The 11,850-nt window shown below is 45.2% G+C and overlaps 1 protein-coding gene across 1 annotated transcript; it reads right to left on the bottom strand.

Moving 5' to 3' along the window:
• Positions 1 to 3,803: 3,803 nt before the first annotated feature.
• Positions 3,804 to 11,341, bottom strand: LOC119660834 (inosine-5'-monophosphate dehydrogenase). The gene is made up of 5 exons (XM_038069703.1): positions 10,843 to 11,341; positions 10,609 to 10,759; positions 5,458 to 6,115; positions 4,861 to 5,401; positions 3,804 to 4,778 (listed from the first exon to the last, which is right to left on the bottom strand). Exons 1-5 carry the CDS (start codon positions 10,926 to 10,928, stop codon positions 4,673 to 4,675), a joined length of 1,542 nt encoding a protein of 513 aa, XP_037925631.1. The 5' UTR covers positions 10,929 to 11,341; the 3' UTR covers positions 3,804 to 4,672.
• Between the last annotated feature and the right edge of the window lie 509 nt (positions 11,342 to 11,850).

Here is an 11,850-nt window from a genome sequence, read left to right as displayed (position 1 = left end):
GGTATGTATATAATGGCGAAGTACCGTTTATTAGTTGACAGTGACATCTACAGTTTTGAATAAACCATGGTTTGAATCATGGCTAATTTTGACTGGAGAACACCTTTCAATTAATCAACGTGTTTGATTTTATTGGAAAATATCCTTTGGATTCCACTTAAAATGGCCAGTTAGCGTGTTAGTTCAGTTCGAATTGAGGGAGGAGCCATAGCTCCATGTATCCTGATCTTTTGTTAAACCCCATGCACTGTTGCCTAAAATCCCCTATTTAATGGCCCGAGATTCTTTATTGGAGAAAACCTTTCTAAAGTATCTTCGTCTGAGATCTGAGAAGGCCAAGCGACGGCGGCACATGGAGCGGAAGGCCATCTCCTCCTTTTTTTCCATCTTGAGTACCTGCACTAGGCGACATACTTCATCGTATGACGTTTCAAAACGTTATAAACTGCACTTATTTGAATGAACTCAGAATAACCCGTAAAAAAAACAGAAGTGAATACAGCTGCTTTGGAACGTTATACAGTAGCCACTGACGTACCATATGAGCTGTAAGTTTGGGGCCGTTGTCCTGTTGGAAAATATAATTCGGACCCAGACCCATTTCATTGACAGATTCCTGTAAATTGTTTTTCGAAACATTCAGATATACAAGTTACCGCATTGCCAGGTATTCAATAAAAAAAAAATAGTCACCTCGTTTGCCTCTTTAAAAATCTGGGTCTCACACAGACCTCAGCGGGGGGAGACAAAGCCTCTCAGCACTCAAACCTTAGTGGTCCATTGTACTCGATTCTCTTGTCTAACGGTATACCCCGGATTAGTTTATGTATCACAGGATTTCCGTTAGCGGATGTGGTGCTACCCCCAGCAGTTGAAGCACATCGGCACTAAGAATCTGATGTCAGATGTGTCCGTAGGCGTCGTCATTACAGGATGATTCCCATACTGAACATACGCCCCGCTAGGGAATTATGGCCAGTCAGAATGTCCCACAATACTTCTACAAGTCTTCCTGCTTTTCATCAGGATAAAATTTGCAGCATGTCCGTATGGGTCTTCAATCAGAAATATATAAAGACAGCCCTGCAACTTCGCCACCCTTGCCGGTAGGAGATAGGAAGAAGCTTCGGCATGCTGCAGGCTAAAACCGCCGTGAACTAAAAAGTCTCCAGCGTTCAGTGTGGATCCCAGTGGGATTACCAGCTTGTCCTCACCTCCCACCGAAAGTTCTGCTTTCCTGCGTCCAATTTCTCTGGATTTCGCTACACTTGTGGAAACGCCCATGTCCATATTCCATTCTCTGACAGCGCCTTCAATTGTCATCGGCTGGGAGCCCTACCGTAGGCCAGTAGTTGGTTGGACTTGAAGAGGATGATGCATCTTGCATTAACATCTGCATCGCAGATCACTTTTCCAGGGTCAGGTTAAAGAGGTCGCATGATAGGGCATCGCCTTGTCTTAGACCGTTGTTGATGTTGAATGGTCTCGAGAGGGATCCTGCTGCTTTTATCTGGCATCACACATTAGTCGGGGTCAGCCTAATCAGCCTTATCAATTTCATCGGGATACCGAATTCTCTCCCTGGTCGTGTACAGACGATCTTAAAGTCGATGGTGCAACTGATGGTCATATGCCAACAGTTTTTCCATCGATTGCCCCAGAGAGAAAATCTGATCTGTTGCTTATTTGCCTGGAGTGAAGCCTCTTTGGTATGAGGGTCGATGATGGTCTGGGCATATGAGGCTGTCCGCCCTAGCAAAATAGCAGCAACGTGATACCTCTATAATTGCAGCTTCATTGCCAGTCGTCAGGGTTTGATTCGCTATTCCACACATTGAGCATCAGATGATGAACCGCTTGGTGCAGTTAGTCACGTCCATATTTAACTAATTCAGCTGTAATCCCATCGGCTACTGGCGACTTATGATTTTTAAGCCGATGAATTGCGCGGACTGTTTCTTCCATGCTTGCTGGTTGAGCAGTCCATCAAAGTACTCAATCCATCGATCCAATAAATCCAATCTGTCGTAAACCAGATTTCCCTCTTTGTCTCGGCAGGATGAGCATTGAGATGTATAAGGCTCATCCTGCCGACTTGTTGGTAAAACTTCCACGCCTGGTGCGATTGTTCCTTGTACTACTTGTTGGTTTTTCCAGGTTTCCTTTTCCCGTCTGTGATGTCGCTTCTCCGCTCGATGGAACTCATGATAAGTTTCCGCGCGTGCCCGGGGTCTTTGAGAGTGCAGCATTGCCCGATATGAAGGGTCCTTCCGTCCCGTTGCTAGCTTACATTCATCGTCAAACCAGCCATTCCGACTATTTTTGTGGCCGGGGCCAAGTGTATTTGTCGCAGTATCAAGGATAACGAACCCTTGGCCGCGTTCGAGAGAAGAGTCCTCCGAAGAATTTTTGGCCCCCTACACATGAGGATGGACTATTCCGTAGCGACGAAATCTATGAGCGATACCAGAAGAGTCACGCCTGGTCAGTTATGAAGATGATGAGGCGGCGCTTGTTGCTGGACGCACTGTCAAACAGGCACAAAGTAGATTAATGCGACGAGTAAGCGGATGGATGACTACTCACGGTTTCAACCTTGCACTGGAAAAAAACCGAAGTAGCCATCCTGACTAAAAAGAGAATTCCGACCCTGCATCCCATATCGTTCGGCGAGTCGATAATCGATTCAAAACCAGCGGTAAAGTACCTCGGGCTGGCTCTTGACTCAAAGATGAGTTTTTTTTAGCAAATCAAAGCAGCAGCGAACAAGGCTGCAGGTGCAGTTTCGGTGTTAAGTAATGGCATATATTGGTTGTCCTACGTCTAGCAGTCGACGTCCGCTAATGAGTCAAACGCAGTCTGTCCTGCTCAATGGCGCAGAGGTACAGGCTGACGCTCTTGGCAAGGAGGTATATCGTAAACGTCTCACGCAGGTACAGAGACGGGGAGCTTTCTGGATGGCGTGTGCGTACCCCACTGTCTCTGAACCGGCCGTGATGGTGATCGTCGGAGTGATCTCCGTTGCCCTTTTTGCTAAGGAGCGTCAAACCATATGCAAGGGCAAGGGAGGTAGTTGCTTGTGAAGAACGACAACGCACTCTAGACGAGTGGCAGCTTTCTTTGCAAAATGAAACTAGACGCAGATGGACTGCGCGGCTCATTGGCAACTTGGTGCGTGGCTAAATCGCAAACATGGTGAGACTGACTATTTCCTTACCCAATTTTTAAGTGGACATGAAAGTTTTCAGTCTTACCTACACAAGATTGGGAAAGGCGCGATCTCCGGATTGTGTGTTTTGCAATGTAGTTGTAGACGACCCCCCTATCATACTTTTTTTTTACGGAAGATGGGATGGGGTTCGTCAGTACCTCTTTTTAAACACAGGAGATCTCTTTCCAGACAACATTGTCGAAGAGATGCTGAGGATTGCTGACAGGTGAAGCCGTGTTGCCCGTTACGTTTGGGTCCTTCTCGTTGCTAAGAAGATAGAGCTCGACCGGTGAATTGACAGTTCCTTTCCTCCTCTCCCCTCCCGTTGGTGAAAGGAATTCCCTGATTTGAAGGCTCCGCAAGGCAGGAGAGTTCAGGGATTAGCCCGAAGTAATGTGACAAACGGTTTCCAGGCTAGCTCTTTGACGATGGGGAGGTGTTTAGTTGGTAGACCCACGACGTACCGAACCGGGGGTCCCAACACTGTATGCATTCACCTACCCACCTACCATTCTTCCCTGTTAATTTCCTACCCGAAAAGCATGTCCTGGAAGCAAATCATAAGAAATTTTCCAAGTAAAACAAAGCCTAAATTGCTGAAAGCGAGCTTTATCAAATACTGGTCCTTCTTTCACGCAAAACAAAATTATATCAATTTTTTACAACCGAAAAAGACATACTATCAAAGATGTCAACATCTTTTCATTCACAGCTTGCTTCCGGACACCAGAGTCCTTCAGCATAGTAAGAACATTTATTTATATAAACTACCTTAGATTGTAATTTTCTTCTTCTTTTTTCTCTTTTCCAAATAACTAAGAAATGCATAGACCCTTAGAGGGAACTAATTAACACCTTAGACCTAGGGGAACGTAGAAATCAGGGAACACTGGATCTCGACAATGCTTCCTATACTCCCTTTTATGTTGCTTCTAGCTTCTTGGAGATAAAGGTCAGGGGAGGATAGTTGAGGACGTTTGGAAGATAGGTAAGGGTCTTTTACAGAGGCAGTTCGAGTGAATAATGAGAGCTGAAAAAAAGATGGACGGGGGAATCGGAGGTAAGTGTTGGAGAAATGAAGTTATAAAAATGTGATAAATAGAATGAAAGGAGAAAATAAAGTATGGGAAAAGGGAAGCCTTTAACAAATACCGAAGCAAGGAATGAAACGGCGGAAAGAGAGTGTGAAAAAATTGCCTACACTATTGCTAGGTTGTACATGACCATTTCCGTATCTTTATCATTTATCATAGTAGTTATATACAGTCCATAATTGCATCCACTGAAAGGAACGAAAAAAAAAAGGAAGCAAGACCCCCTAAAATAGTAGATTTACAAATATTGATAACGACCAGCACTGTAGATCGATTGGGATGCCGATGTCCTTTTTTCTATGGTATTATTCTGTCGTCTTATAGCGCTGGCATTAGGGAGTGCAGTGGATGATGCAAGCGCCGACTGTTAGAAAAGACGCTTCTCATACGAGAATAGACCATGAACATTTCCCTCAATTTGGGCGGAATGTGTACGCTTAACGAAACGGAGTTCACCAGAATAGATCATTTTCCTGAAATTAGGAACAATAAAAAAAAACAAGAAGAGTTGATTAAAATGAAAATACCAGCAACAGAGGATCAAATTGGACTTACTTCAATTCATCTATACTTTTTGCTCCGATATCCTGACAGCTGTGTTGTAATCCACATTCAATATATGGTAGGAATCGTAGTGCTGATCCTTTATCAACAATGCTACCACTAACTCCCTGAGCAACACGCAATTTATCCATATCCGTATGGTAGTATCGGCTCATAGCCGATCCTTTAGCATCTCTGCGTTCCATGGCCTCTAAGCTGCCCATACCGCGGTATTTCTTCAGACGAATACCGTCTGAGAAGAAATATTCCCCGGGGGATTCAGATGTCCCTGCCAACAGTGATCCCATCATCACAGTTGATGCACCAAGCGCCAGAGCTTTCATGATATGCCCCACCGATTGGATACCACCGTCCGCGATTACAGGGACACCGAATTGTCTAGCATAGTTACTCACTTGATAGACGGCTGTGGCTTGAGGACACCCGCAGGCCATGACTTCTTGGGTAATACAAATTGATCCGCTTCCCATGCCAACTCTCAAGCCATCTACTCCGGCGTCGATGAGGTTTTTCGCTTGGGCACGTGTCACAACTGCAACGAAATATAGGCTCAGAATATATAAATGGTCACCTGGAAGGAATACTTACTGTTGCCACCAATAACTTGTAATAAAGGATAAGTCTTCTTTATGTACTTGATCATCTTGATCTGATATATTGAGTTTCCCTGGGATGAATCTAGGACAATTACATCAACTCCGTTCTCGACAAGAAGTGCAAGACGTTCTTTATCCTCTTCTCGTGTTCCCACCGCTGCACCCACCAACAACTGTTTATTGCTATCCTTTGAAGCATTTGGATAGCTTCGAGCCTTCTTCAAGTCAGTTCGGGCAATCAATGCAACAAGCTCACCTGCATCGTTAACAATTGGCAGTTTTCCTTTTTTACTTTTCTCAAGGATATGATTGGCTTCTTGTAATGTTACACCACTTGGTGCTGTGATTAGTTCATCAACTTTTGTCATGATTTCACCCAATTTCAATTGGGGTTGATTTTCACGAAAATCAATATCACGTGAGGTTACAATGCCTAAGAGAACGCCACCTAATTTTCCATTGGCTGTAATTGGATAGCCAGTAAAGCCGTTTTTACTTTTCGCCATAAGGACATCGGCTACTGTGTTGTCGGGTGAAAGAACCGAGGGATCACGGATGAAACCATGCTTGTACTTTTTTACTTTATGTACTTCATTAGCCTGATATTCAGGGGTGCAGTTGTGATGGATAATACCAATGCCACCACAGAGCTAGAATGGAAGGTTGACGAAAGATGATGAAAGTTGATATTGACTTTTTTGTAGCGGATCAGAAAAAGGCTCAAATAACCATGGTTTCCACATTAGTTCGAATCGTCAAAATATCTGAAGCAAGGAGTTATCGCAATGTAGGTACCATTTGGTATACTATACCCTCTCTTAGAAAAGGGAGCTCTCAGGCCCCGTGCTCGGCATTACCAATAAATGAAGTGTTCGAAAATTGGCAGTTTCCAAGGAAGGACAAGTTGCTAAAAACACAGGCGGTGGTTAAAGAAATAAGAGATGAGAAAACAAAGGAGAGAACTCCCCCTAAAAAGGAAAGATAGTGAGAGAGAAGAGAAGATGGCGCAGTAAGACTAAAGCAGAGCTTATCCAAATATCAAAGCAGATTCCTCAAAGGCGCTACCGCCCAAATCGAGCCCTGGCCTCCCGGATGCATCGCTTCCAGTTATCTCGATCCAAACGGCGCGTCCTTCAATCAGAAAATCTTAGAATCTGGGATCTGCGTCCACTGAGTCCTGTCAACGTGTCCTTGGCTTCCTTTTTGGTCGGCTACCATCGCCAGCTGGGTAGTTGTTTAGGTCCGGTCCGCCTTCATGTGCATGTGGACTTAGGATTCCGCATATCCTAAACAACTACCCAGCTAGGCCCATTAGGCCAAATTGGAAACTTATCAAGCAGCACCTAAGCAGACAACTAAATAATATCCATTTCCCCAGCTCCCACCCACCACTTCAAAGCCGCAATCGACCAGTTCATGCAAACTCTATGCGATGAGCTAATTCCACAACGCACCCTTGGCTACAGGAATCTCAGTGGCGGTGTCGCCATCCCATCACTAGCCTGGGAGGGACTTAGGTCTACGGGCAACCGCATACCACCCGCAGTCCAATGGGATGCGAAAGGTGACACAGGACGCTGAAGGCTACTATAATGGTCCCAGGTCCTGCCACTTATTCTACTTGGCCTTCGGGCAGCCAGAAGAGAAGAATTTTGCAAGTTCCGCGGAGCTGGTACATGGGGGCATCCTGAGACTCCCCAGCGACCCTGTTCTCGACATTAGCTCGGTATTCAACGCTACCGTTCTATTGTGTCTACTCAATGACGCAATGCCAATGCTGAAGCTGCCACCAGCCCCCAACCATACGAAAAACCTAATTGACGTGCCCAGGGATCCCGAATCCTGTGCGCATGTCCTAATTAGGACGGACGCTCCTCGAAAGCTGCTGCAGCCACCTTATGAGGGCCCCCTCGAAGTCCTCGAGCGAGGCCGACATTATTATACTCTCAACATCGGAGGCACGGTCAAACTGGCTCCACTAAAGCCCTTCGTCCACAAAGAAAATGCAACCAGGACGAGAGGCGCACGACGTATTCGTTTTGACTTGCGGCAGCCGAGTTAAGGGAGCCGTGCGTCTGATTCCCTGCTGAAACCCCCTTTGGTTTCATTTCGGGATGGAGTGTTGTGGCGGAGCAACTTGCAAGTGCGAATCCCGGTGGCCATGACATCGAGAAACAATTTTTGAGAGCGAAAAGAAGTCGGAAGGCATGTTGAATAACCAGAACATCGGCGAGTTGGAGGTCCCGCCAACTGAAGACAACGTCCAAATGCTACCAACCTCAAGCATAGAAGAAAAAGTCCGCGCAATCCACCGGCTTAAAAACCATAAGTCACCAGGAGCGGATGGAATTACAGCCGAAATGGTTAAATATGGAGGCGACCAAATACACCAAGCGATTCATCAACTGATGCTCAAAGTGTGGGACAGCGAATTAATACCTGACAACTGGCAACGAGGCATTATCTGTCCAATCACCCTGACTAATGTGCGAGGTTAGATGAAAACAGCAGGATCACTCCCGAGACCATACAACATCAACCACGGTCTAAGACAGGGGCATGCCCTATCATGCGTCCTCTTCTACTTGGCCCTGGAGAAAGTGATTCGCAATGCAGATGTAAATACGAAAGGCACCATCCTCTTCAAGTCCACTACTGGCCTAAACTAACAACAACCCGAGATGTAGAGTCTACCTTCATCTAGATCGAGCAGGCGTCCGAAGAACAAAGAACCAACAAAATCCCACTGGTCAAACGAAAACAATGAAGATAGCAGACTACAACTTTGAGACTGTTGAAAATTTCTCCTATATAGGGTGGAATACCACAACCGATAACAGCTATGACGATGAAATCCGCGCACGGTTGTTGGCTATCAATAGATAGATAAAAACTGTTTCGCTCAAAACCTTACCTTGTGTATGCCAGTCCTTATGTATTCCTCGGTGATTTGGGTTCATAGCAAAAAAAATTGCGAACTTTTGTCTGCGTTCAAGAGAAAAATCCTCCGAAGAATTTTTGGCCCCCCATACATGAGGATGGACGATTCCGTAGCCTTTGTAATGACGAAATCTATGAGGGATACCACGACCGTCTGGTTGTAGATAAAATCCGGCCCAATAGGTTGCGGTGAGCGGGTCAGCTAATCCGTATAAAGGAGGATGATCCAGCCCGGAAAGTCTACACGAACAGTATCGATGGTAGAAAAAGAAGCCGAAGCAGATCCTACATGAGATGGAGCGATGGCGTAGGTCAGGACGCCAGACAGCTTTTAGGGATATCGAATTTGTGGACTGCGGTGCAAAATCGGAGAGTCTGAATTTCTTTATTAGGGCAGGCCTAGACCGGATACTGGTTGTTGCACCGTTGGAGATGATGACTTAATGCTAGTATTAGATAAAATCTGAATGAAAAATTTTCACCTTCCGGAATGAGGTGCGCAGAGGTGGCGGTGAGGAAGATGGGGCGGCAACCCTATCGGCCAAACCAAAACCAAGTGGTCGAGGAGAACCTCCATAGTGGTGGCACCGGGAGACGCTGTAATTACTTTGGTTTGCCTGCCGTGATTCAGTAGGCGAATGCTCCAAAGACCTAATTAGGGCGATCAGACCCGAGTCTGCACGGGGACTCATCTGAAGTGGCAAATTGGTCACGAAACCTTACCAGGGGTATACTGGTACCATGGGAACCGGGAAAGCCCCTGGACTCACATACTTCGGGTGAACTCCTGTTGTATGTGAGGACAGCTCGGTTATTTGCGGTTGGCCCCCCTAGTGGGAGTTTCATGGTGGTTGTGCTCAAGCGAGAAGAGACCTTCGGGCCTCGACGTGGTGTTGCGTATCAACACGGCTGCCGTACTCCATAGTTCGGTAGAAATTTAGGTAATTCCTGCATCCACCAGTATGAATGCTAAGCCATGCACTTGGTATAGACTGGTACCGTTGTGACTTGTCTCAGCGGGGCTCTGATTGTGGTCATTAAGGATTAAGTCTCACGACAGGTGCCTACGTAAAACACTATGGGCTTCACCTTCCGGAATGAATACTACAAAGCCACCGCAGGCACGGCAATAGGTAGCCGACTTTCCCCTCTACTAAGCGAAACATTTAAGACAGGTCCAGAGGAACTAATGGAGCAAGGTGGGATAATGCCCTCTTTTTGGGTTAGATTTGTTGATGATGTACTAACCACCGTGGACAAATCGCTGTTGAATGGATTGCTAGAAAAAGTCAATCAGTTTCATGAAAATATTATATTCACCATGGAGACTGAACAAATGGAAGAAATACCTTTCCTGGACATCAAAATAATTAGAAACTGGGAGTTCGGTATATTCAGGGCGCCCACATCCACCAAACGAGCGATTCCTAGCAGTTCTTTCCATTTATTCCAGCATAATTCACGGTCTTCCACAGCATGATACATAGAATGCTAAACATCCCCCTAACCAGATCGAGATATATCAAAGAACTGGCTTATATAAAAGACACCGCGAAAAAAAAACGGGTACAGCACCGACACGATTCGGGGAACATACGAAACAAGCGCAACTAGCGACAAAAAAAAAACAACTACGGCACGGTCTGCAGTCGCAAAACACATAGTAGACAGCGACCATAATATTTCATGGAACAACGTGGATATTATACAAAAAATACATAAAGTCCATAAACTAGACATCGCAGAAAGTCTGGAAATATTTAAACAGAGTAACGCCAAGTTGTTGAACATGGATGTGGACAATGACAGAGTCCATGTAGGACAAACGTCAAAAAAAAATTTCCCTCTCCTTCAATACGATTTTTTCTTTACTGGAAAGCCAGATGTTCAGGCCTTAGTCCAATCGAAAATGTTTTGAGGCATTTCAGCAAGAGCTGTTTACGCAAATCGTCGGCAGTATTTAGCAGGAATGGACTTAAAGACAGCAATTTTGCAGGAGGGGTTGGATTTGGACAGAAAGAACACTTCAAAACATTTCGATATTTTGACAATTAATTGTAGTGCGGCTAAGCAAACTTCGCTTCATATTGCCGAAAGTGCCTACTATTTGTACTCTCACGCGTCTATTGTTATCTATTGTTTAACAACAAAACACCATAGAAACGCACGCCCCCCCTCAAAAAAGGATTCCACATCAACTTACCGCCATGGCAATAGCCATGTCCGCTTCTGTAACTGTATCCATAGGCGACGAAACCAGGGGCGCTTTCAATGTGATATTCTTAGTCAATGGCGAGGATAGATCTACCGCTTCGGCCGCAAAGTCTATGTATCCAGGAAGGATGAGGAAATCACTGGAAGGACATATAGTGGATAAAATTACAGTCTCCCAGTCAACATCGGTGAGAACAAGCTAAAAACATCAGAAGCTACTCACTTGTATGTAAGTCCTTCGCTGGATAGGAACAACTCATCGCACGACAGGCCATCCTTTAAATTGGATGCTCCTAAATGATTTTGCATTCTTCCCAATGAATTTAAGTCACTACAATCACAGCAAATTAACTAAGTACACAATTTCACGTGGTTAGCCCAGGGGAAGACCATACGACTTGGGCCGGCGATGCAATGTGCTAACAGAGTCTGTGTTTCTAAGTCACTACTAATGCCGGGGTTCAAGTAAGTACGCAGTTTCCCACTATCACAATTGACTGGATAACGCACAAAAAGGGACTCGTCCGATACAAAGGGATCGCCAGCAAACTATGAAGTGACTCCTAATCGTGTTTGGAAGCGATATATCCTAGCATATCACGGGAATGGACACTTGAAAGAGCTACTTGGACCAAACAACGCCACCACGTGTTAATAGGCGAATTAGGATCAGAGTGAAGGCATAGTGTGGGTTAGCCTCTTGGCGAGAACAAGATATTATTATCGGTTTCGTATGATTCATATATTTCGTGTAGCTCAGAAGGGAGAGAGCTCCGAACGTCTCTCTCCGCTCTAGATAGTAGGCAAACTTCGTTCAGAAATAGCAACAAATCAAGGGGCATCCTAGATTTGGAAAACTCGGAAAACCCTTCTTTACACATATTTTCAGCTATGTCCTTTCGCATTTACTTAGCTTAAATATTTTCAGCTCATTCGAAGGCATATTCTTCCCGAAAGTGCTGAATCGGTTTACAAATCCGTCGCACTATCGTCGAATAATGGGATTTTTTTCTAAACCGAAAAACATCGTAACACAAAACCTCCAACTTAGAAACGACTGGAGTCTATGCTAAAAGCTCAAAAAGCTGAGAGGCTGCTTCGAAAATGATAAGAGCACAAAATATGACAACATTTGTGACCTATTCCGAAAAAAGAGCTGATTACACATTGTAGTAGTGCAAGCTAGACGCCTGGCGGTCGGGCGGCGTTCTCTTGTTTTGTAGTCGAACAC

The sequence above is a fragment of the Hermetia illucens genome, chromosome 7, assembly GCF_905115235.1.
Source record: "Hermetia illucens chromosome 7, iHerIll2.2.curated.20191125, whole genome shotgun sequence".
Taxonomy (NCBI): domain Eukaryota; kingdom Metazoa; phylum Arthropoda; class Insecta; order Diptera; family Stratiomyidae; genus Hermetia; species Hermetia illucens.
The sequence above is the reverse complement of the archived record's forward strand: the minus strand, read 5'-3'. Positions and strand labels throughout refer to the sequence as shown.